Source organism: Abrus precatorius, unplaced genomic scaffold, assembly GCF_003935025.1.
Source record: "Abrus precatorius isolate BTA unplaced genomic scaffold, Abrus_2018 Scaffold6, whole genome shotgun sequence".
Classification (NCBI taxonomy): domain Eukaryota; kingdom Viridiplantae; phylum Streptophyta; class Magnoliopsida; order Fabales; family Fabaceae; genus Abrus; species Abrus precatorius.
In genome coordinates this window covers 9,249,536-9,258,780 of record NW_020874406.1, presented here as the reverse complement: position 1 = coordinate 9,258,780, position 9,245 = coordinate 9,249,536, and the positions used below count along the sequence as shown (strand labels likewise).

Genomic DNA, 9,245 nt, shown 5'->3' with positions numbered 1-9,245 from the left:
TTATAAACTTTCTAAAATCTTCTTAAGCACATATTTTTAACTTCTCCTAACTTAAAAGCTTTTTTTTTTTTTTTTTTAACTCTTATTCATTTTTTTGTCTTATCTTTTAAATCATTTTCTTTCCTTCCAATCTAAACTACGTTAAAAGGCATGTTTGATGTCTATACTAAGCATGTATAAACCACTCTCTCTATTACATACGTTAAGTTAGATGTATTTTTCTAACCTAAATCTATCATGAGTTAGTGAGATCTATGCCAAAGTCATCTAATGATTTAGTTTAGTACGCTAATTTGGTATACAAATGATATATCAAGACATTCTGAGATTGTTGTGATACAAATGAGATAATTAACATGACTCTATGACGAGAATCGTAGATAAAAGTTTAGGGATCGACTCTAATTTAACGTCATTGCATATAACAAATGTGCATCGTTCGTTGAAGATCAAATGACTGAAATTTAATTACAGTCATTTGATTTTAAATGAACAATATAAATTAGTTGACTGCATTGATTGTAAACAACATTTTAACTTTGCCAAATTTTGATATATATATATATATATATATATATATATATATATCAAAATTTAAATATTAATTGATATTTTATTATCTTGTTAATTTAAATTAAGTTATTGTATTCTTATAATATATTTTTATATTTTGTTATAATTTATTTATTTTTATAGATCTCTTTTTATATTATTATTTATTATCTTATTTTATATATTTTTTTCTCTATATCTTTCCTAGTTATTGAAAAATATTAGCAAAAATAGAATTTTCAATTTAAAATTATATTAATTGTATACATACTTTTTACATTAATTTTTATAACTTAAATTTTTTTATTCTATCTTCATTATGTCGCCCATATTAACTCATATTTCTCTTTCTTCGCTTATTATATATATATATATATATATATATATATATATATATAATTGCTCAAAAGCTAAATCAATCTGTCTCAACAATAAGACATGTAACTACCTTTGTCTCCAAAGTCTAAAACGTTTTCACCAAAGACGAAATGAACAGAAAAAAACAAAGCAATCTAAAATCGGTTGTCTTCATCTCTTATGTCTTCATTTCTTCAAAGAAAACCTCTATTCGTTTACTTTTCTTTTCACATTCCCTACTCACCTTTTTCTTTGAGCAGCTAAGAAAGCACATGGACTCGATTTCGGACCCACCCTTCCACGAGGCATACAAAATCCTGATCGACAAGACCCGAAACAATGAAGAGAATGATTTTGACAATGGACTCGTGGTGGCAGAGGAATGCGAGCTTCCGGTGATCGATCTCAGCCGTTTAGAAGAGAGTAATGAGATAGTGAGGGAAGAGTGCAAGTCACGCATAGCTAGGGCTTCTCAGGAGTGGGGTTTCTTCCAAGTTGTGAAGCATGGTATCTCCAGTGAGATCTTCAGCAGGCTCAGGTGTGAGCAGGAGAAAGTGTTCAAGAAGCCCTTTGAAAAGAAGATCCAAGAGGACAAGTTCACGAACTTCTCCGCCGGTAGCTACCGCTGGGGAACACCCACTGCCACGTGCATTAGACAGTTATCTTGGTCAGAAGCATTTCATATTCCTTTAACCGATATACTTGGGTCCACTGGCTCAAACCCTCTTAGGTATGTATTCACCACCACTATAATTACGCTACTCATTCATTTTTTAACTTTCTACTTATTCATTTGGACTCATTTATATATTCATGGCTCTCAATATCAATCCAAATATGTCTATTTCACTCCTTTTTACAAGTTGTTCTATACATGTTTGATTTTTGTTTTCCTTTTGTGTATGTATATAGCTTGCGGTTTGCTTGCGCAGTTAATTTGTAGTCGCTCTGTTGTAGGAAAAAATGTTTGATTTGTTCACTTATGTTTTATTTAATTTTTAACAGTGCTAGTATTTGGTTTCGTCAAGAGTAATTTAAAACACAAAAATCCCGGAATTCTTTGATGGGAGCAAATTTATTTGGCTACTATTTGTTTTTGAAATAAAGGGAATGAACATTTTGTGGACGAAGTTGAATATTGAACATGTTATTTTAATGTTTAAGTAAAATAAACAGTAATTAGCAATCCATTCGTTGGGATTTTTTTATTGGGGCTTGGAGGGGGAGGGGGCGGGGGGTATTTGAATGTTATATATTTAGTTACGTTTAATTCCAATCTCTGAAACTTTTATTTGGACCATCTTACCCTGGATCAAGTATGTCGACATATCATGTCATAGCTTGTCCTCATTTTAATTGCTTTTTCAGTAACAAACCTGAAATTTTCATGTGGCCCTTCATTCATACCTCAGCTCAAGTGTCATTCTCATTCTCAAAGAGAGGAACATATCTTTCTGCTTAATTTCAAAGAGCAAAGCAAAGTCTAGACTTTTATTACGCAGTCCCAATTGATGTTTTGTCAACTTCTCCTTTCACCGCCATCACAGGACTCCCTTTAGTTCCGTCATGCGTTGTCTAACTTTACTCGTATATTATTACATGTAGATGAAATTCATTAGTTGCATTATATTAATATATTATTTACACTCGAAACCCACATGACACAGACATTGCTTTCTTCCTAGCCCCGAACTTGTTCACACAATTTTGGTATACATGCACATGGCTCGCTCTTTTTATGGTTCCCCTGACTACATATTCCATAGTTTCTCACGTGAATGTTGCCAATCTGCTGGAGCCGAAAACACAGCAGGCATGGCAGACTGACAGCATTCCACCAATGGATGACTGAACCAAAATAATACTTTATATATGCAGATATTGTTATGACCATATAATTATGAATTGAAATTACTCCTTAACCTTCACATTGTTACCAGACAAGTGTAATAAATCAATCCTGAATCCTGATTAATTTGTACGGATGCGTATATTTTTGCAGTTCAACAATTGAGCAGTTTGCTACCACAGTTTCCAAACTTGCACAAACTTTAGCCGACATCTTGGCCGAGAAAATGGGTCACAAGTCAACCTTCTTTAAGGAGAATTGCTTGCCCAACACATGTTATCTTCGATTGAACCGATATCCTCCATGCCCCATCACTTTTGGGATTCATGGTTTGATGCCGCATACAGATAGTGACTTCCTCACCATATTATATCAAGATCAGGTCGGAGGTTTGCAATTGTTTAAAGACAGGAAATGGATCGCAGTTAAACCAAACCCTGATGCTCTTATAATAAACATTGGTGACTTATTCCAGGTAGCTACTTTTTGTGTTCTCCTAGTTAGCATGACATTAAATAATTATTTAAAAAAGTTTGGTCTTTTAGTCCTAGCTGGTTGATCGGTTAACTAATCTAATGCAACATATGCAGGCATGGAGCAACGGGGTGTACAAGAGTGTTGAGCATCGAGTAGTGACCAACCCAAAATTAGAAAGGTTCTCTGTGGCGTATTTCCTTTGCCCTTCGAACGAAACCGTGATAGAGAGTTGCAGAGAGCCCTCTGTTTACAGGAAATTTAGCTTTCGGGAGTATAGACAACAAGTTCGAGATGATGTTCAGAAGTTGGGTTCAAAAATAGGCCTACCCAGGTTTCGCAAAAATGAAGGAACTTCATAGCATTAGCATGTAATTATGATTCATAATTATGGGTGTAGTAGAGTTGAAACATGAAACATGAACTAGGTTACGTACGTCATAGGCGTGAGTGAGATGATCTAGAAAGAACGATGAGGGAGTGGTTGTGTCACTGAGTGTACATTTTGGTTAGTAGTAAAATGGCAGAGACGGTCGGTATGGCAGCTTGTTTCAGCCTGCATGAATGTTTGATGCTGTCTCATTTTGTCTGCTGTTAAGTTACAAGCTCCAATATATGTAGCACAGTGTCTATTTACATGTCACTATAAAGGAAACGATCCCTATTCAAAGAATATTCTACATTCCATTTGCATTATTTTTTTTTTTGCCATGAAAAAAAATTCCAATTCCATATTTGAAATTTTATAAATTAACCAAATATTATGTTGCTAATAATATTATTTATGACATCGGGTCATTTATCATAAATTTTAGAATAATAAGTTATTTTCATTATCGTTATGTTTACGTTACGTTAATTTACAATATTTTTAAAAAAAATAGTACATATCATTAAATAGGTAAATTAATCGGTGAATTTTTTTTTATTGACTAGGAAAAAAAAAGGTGAACCTAATTCAAATTCTTGATATACGCTTGTAAAGTCAGCTATGCTGTGGATAGTAATGTTATTTTATTTAGAATTTTTATAACATTTCCTTTTTTGGTCTTTTTATTATAAGCATTTCTGTAATAATTTAAGTTTTATTATGAACGTGGAGGGTTACTAAAATTAGGATTTGTTTTTTAATGTAAGAAAAGATAAATGATAGGAGTCTAATTAAGGAATACTCCATCCCTTAATGTTTAAGTGACTGGGGCCATGTTAAAGACATATGGGTAAAGAATTGGTTAGTCACATATTCGAGTCTTTTGGCAGCACTTATAATTATACAGTCTTCTTTACCCAAAAAGAATTCCGTATTTCATTCATGATTTTATGAATATTTATACCATTGATTTTGGAACTTTACTCTTAATTTTTACTTCATTTTTCAAAAACATAAAATTAGTTGTCTACGTTAAAAGTTACTATCATAAAAAAATTGTCCTTAAAAATTAAATAAATAAAACAATAAATTGATATAAATTTGATACCTTATTTTTTTATTCTTTAAATATTACATAATTCTCTTAACATTAAAATAAAATACTTATCTTTTTTACTCTAAAAAATATTCTTAAACTCATCTTGGAGACAAATTTAGTAGATCCATAAGATGTCAGTGTGTAGCCTCATAATGACAAACGGCCACAAAAAAAAAAAATATTTAATTGGCCATCAAATTTAACAATCAAAATAAATTCATAATAAATAGTAACTAATTTTACGATTAAAAAATATTCATTGCAAATAGCAAAATAGAAAATAGCTATTAATTTTAGCAACCAAAACAAATCTATAATATATAACAACTAATCTAACTATCGAACAAAATTCATTACAAGTAGCAATTGATTTAACAACCAAAACAAATTTGTGGCAAATATTATTTATACACCAAATATAAAAAATAATATAAAATTTATATTTTTATAATAACAAATTAAAGTTGTTCTTAAACTCTATTATCTTTTAATTAAATATTTTAAATATAATAAAATATATGTTATTTAAAATAAAAATAGTTTCTTAATTATTTTCAAATTTTATTTAAATTTTTCAATCCATATACCTATAAATGTTTATATATTTTTCTATAATATTTTAAAAGATAAAAACTAATTTATACACATATATATGTAAAATTTTTAAAATGAAAAATAATAATATTATAAAAACAAAAATATATTTGATGTATAAAAAATTATATACAATTCATATTTTTTTAAAGCAACAAATTAAAATCATTGTAAAAAATAAATAAAATATAATTATTAAATGTCACCTGAAATTAAAATAAACAATAATTAAAAAATAAAAATTAAGTTTATAGTTATAACTATTGTTAGATAAATTATTTTAAAAATTTCATTAACAATATTTAAGTGTCGTTGGTCAATATTTAAAATATAGATTAACTATTAATTATTGCATAAAATTGTTCAAATTATTATTATCATATTATTAATTTATTATCATAAAATTAATAATTTTTATAAATAATGTTCATAAAACATAATAAACATAAAATAAAATTAATAATTTATTATCATAAACATAATAATTTTTATAAATAAAATATACAATAAATTCTTAAAATATTCTTCAAAGGTATATGATTCAGGGTGTCGAAAGATAGGTTCTTGGAGAAAGAGCGTCGCGTGATGCTCTGCTAGGGTTTCATCCCTCGGCCTTCCTGGCTTGAGGGGTTTCTTCTCCTTGCAAGTTCCTTTGTGATCTCGAAGCACCGATTCGACTGGGGTCGTTCACAAACCCTGGCTTTCTTTCTTTTCTTCTCTCCATCCCGTCAATCTTGAAGAAGGGTGTCTTGCTGGGAAAGGTTTCATCTTGAAACCTAATCGTGTTCAAGGGAGGCCTGGATGGCTCACCAAGAAGTGGAGAACGTCCTACAGAGGAGGCTGATTTAATGACCAGAAGCACAAAAAATGTTAGGCTAGCACTGCCAGATTATACAGAGTCTCTAGAAGAGAACGTGCAACCAGAAAGTAAGGAGGAAGCTATGGAAGATCAGGTGCTTTCAAACCCTACTTTTTTTACTAAAGTTTCGTATAAAGATAAGGTGTTGTCAGTTAAAGACTTAGGAATGACGCTAGGGAATGATGATATTGTCAATACTGTCTTAGAAGAGTTAAATATTAGTACTGAAACTGATGATCTAAGTAGCTCTGACACTGACCAAAATCTATGTCTGAATCTGAGAGTTCCCTTAGAGGATTATGAACAATGGTGTTCTCACTGGAAATATTCTTTGATAGTTAAATTACTAGGAAAATCAATAAGTTTCAATTACCTGAATCAGAAGCTATGCAGCCTTTGGGGGTGAAATGGTCCCCTTAAAATTTTAGATTTAAATAATGAGTATTTTCTTGTTAGATTTGAGACCATTGAGGATTATAAATATGCATTATTTGAGGGACCTTGGTTAATTTTGGACCACTACCTCCTAGTTCAGCGCTGGAGGCCTCTATTCAGGCCGAAAGATCATGCCTTTAGGAAATTAGCTGCTTGGGTTCGCATTCCAGATCTTCCCTTTGAGTTATATAATGAAAAGTTCTTATGGCAAGTTGGTTACTACCTAGGTGTTATGCTAAAAATTGATCCAAATACTTCTCTTATTTCTAGAGGTAGGTTTGCAAGGATTTGTGTAGAACTTGACCTTAGGAAAAAATTGGTTCTTGCTTTTAAAGTCTTAGGCCAAGAGTTTAAAGTAGAATACGAGGGTCTGCACCTTATATGCTTCCATTGTGGGAAGTATGGTCATAGGCAAGAGTTCTGTCCTGACCCTAATAAATCAATCATTGATAATTCATATACGATTCCTATGCATAGTGAAGAAAATTCCACTGAGGAAGCTTTATCTCATAAGAAACCTGAAAATGATACTATTAATCCTACTCAAATGGGTAGCCTAGGAGAGGAACATAGTTTGTTTGGGCCCTGGATGCTAGTGAAGTGTCCAATAAAGAAAAAGTTAGGTAACCATCGGCCAAATTCAACCCCTACCCATAGTGAGACAAGTAAGGATGTAAACTCAGGTTTGAGATTTGATATTTTGGGAAACTCAGGTCTAGACTCTAAACATAATGCAGAAACATATATAAAGAAAACCCTAGGTTACCTAAATAGGAATGTGGAGGAGGGTACAAATCTAAAGGAATATGGGAAGAAAAACCTGTTAGGCCTAGCAATACTGAAAGTATTTCTTTAAAAAAAAATCCATTAAAGGTAATCTCAAACCTAAAGTTGAGACTAGTAATAAGGAAACAGAAAGGAACAGTCTGCCTATGATCACTAATGAGGAGAGTATAGAGAGGACAACATTAACCATAATAGTTCAAGTCATAAGGAAATCTTTGCAATCATGAATATAATGAATAAAGATATTAATAATAATCAGTCTGGGGGTAGATACATCCAAGATCAGCTAGGTGAAAATCTTAGTACCTCTTGGAAACCTCAAGATTCTATAGTTCAAGTTACAACTGATAAGCCTCCTGACCTAGTTCCGCCTATGGACATAGATATCCCTATAGCTAGAATTAGCCATTTTGAGCCTTGTAAGTCCTCTAGTCAGGCACCTTCACAGCATCCTACAGATGCAATATAATTGTTTTCATTTTTATCCATGAATTTTTTCTTTTGGAATTGTAAAGGGGCTGGTGGTAAAACTTTTTATAGACTTGTTAATGATCTAATTTCCATGTATAAATTAGATTTTATTGCCTTGTTTGAACCTATAATTAGTTCTACTAAAGCTGAGTCGGTCATTAAGAAAATTAATTTTGATCAGTGTGAAATTATGGATACTGTTGGGTTTTTTGGAGGTATTTGGTGCCTCTGGAATAGTAACAAAGTTTCAGTCTCTTTAATTGATAAGTTAAAATATTTTATTCACCTTAATGTTAAAACACCTGGGTATGGGGACTGGATCTTGTCTTCTATCTATGCTAGCCCTCAAGAGCATTATAGGGAGATTTGTTGGGAGGGTTTAATTAAATTTAGTTCTACTATCAGATGTCCTTGGGCTCTGGCTGGGGATTTTAATTCTATCTTGTATAGTAATGAAAAAGTAGGGGGTAAACCTTCAAATTTTAGAAGTCTCAATAGGTTTGCTGACAGCCTTTCTCAATGTGGTCTCTTTGACCTGGGTTTCAAAGGAAACCTTTTTACCTGGCACAAAGGAAATCTTAAGGAAAGGCTAGATAGGGTTGTTGTGAATAACTCTTGGCATAGAAATTTTATAAATAGCTCTGTTATTCACATTCCCCTGCTTAAATCTGATCACTCGGGCCTATGGTTGAAAATTCCTTATGGAAAATTCCCAACCCAGTAATGTAGAAACTTTAAATTCCTTGCTTCTTGGCTCTCTCATCCTGACTTTCATAATCAAGTTAAAAAATCTTAGATACCATCTAAATCTTGGGCAAACAATGTATCAAATTTTAAAACCAACATTTCTGATTGGAATACAACTGTTTTTGATAATATTTTTCAATGGAAAAAAAAATTACTGTGTAGAATACAAGGTATTTCTAATAAGTTAGGTTCTGAAACTAATCTTTTCCTTACTAATCTTATGAAAACCCTTTGGAGAGAATATCAGCTCACTCTGGACCAGGAGGAAACCTATTGGTATCACCAATATAGAGCTAATTGGATAACCTTAGGAGATAGGAATACTAAGTTCTTCCATAGGGCTGCTTTAGGTAGGAGAAAGAAAAATCAAATTGAGGCTTTAAAGGATGATAACCAGAATTGGATTTTTGATTCCAATGATCTCAAAACCCTGGTTTTAGATTACTTTAAGTCTTTATATTATGATCCTAATCCCTAGGATTTTATTCTGGATACCCTATCTTCCTTTCCTCCCCTGAGAGATTCTGATAACAGGCTTTTTTCTCTTGATGTTTCTTTAGATGAGGTTAAGTTGGCCTTATTTAGTATTGGAAATTTTAAGGCTCCTAGGCCTGATGGCCTTCATGCCTTATTTTTTAAGAATCAGTGGAAT

The 9,245-nt window shown here is 31.8% G+C and overlaps 1 protein-coding gene across 1 annotated transcript; it reads left to right on the top strand.

The window, feature by feature from the left end:
* Positions 1-1,181: 1,181 nt before the first annotated feature.
* Positions 1,182-3,594, top strand: LOC113870123 (gibberellin 2-beta-dioxygenase 8-like). The gene is made up of 3 exons (XM_027506723.1): positions 1,182-1,639; positions 2,912-3,233; positions 3,349-3,594. Exons 1-3 carry the CDS (start codon positions 1,182-1,184, stop codon positions 3,592-3,594), a joined length of 1,026 nt encoding a protein of 341 aa, XP_027362524.1.
* The last annotated feature ends 5,651 nt before the right edge of the window (positions 3,595-9,245 follow it).

Bases quoted from the DNA above. Each gene is read 5' to 3' on its own strand.
- LOC113870123 (XM_027506723.1), top strand. From the start codon at position 1,182: ATGGACTCGATTTCGGACCCACCCTTCCACGAGGCATACAAAATCCTG. The intron at 1,640-2,911 runs GTATGTATTCAC...ATATTTTTGCAG, and splicing joins ACTGGCTCAAACCCTCTTAG to TTCAACAATTGAGCAGTTTG. The intron at 3,234-3,348 runs GTAGCTACTTTT...CAACATATGCAG, and splicing joins ACATTGGTGACTTATTCCAG to GCATGGAGCAACGGGGTGTA.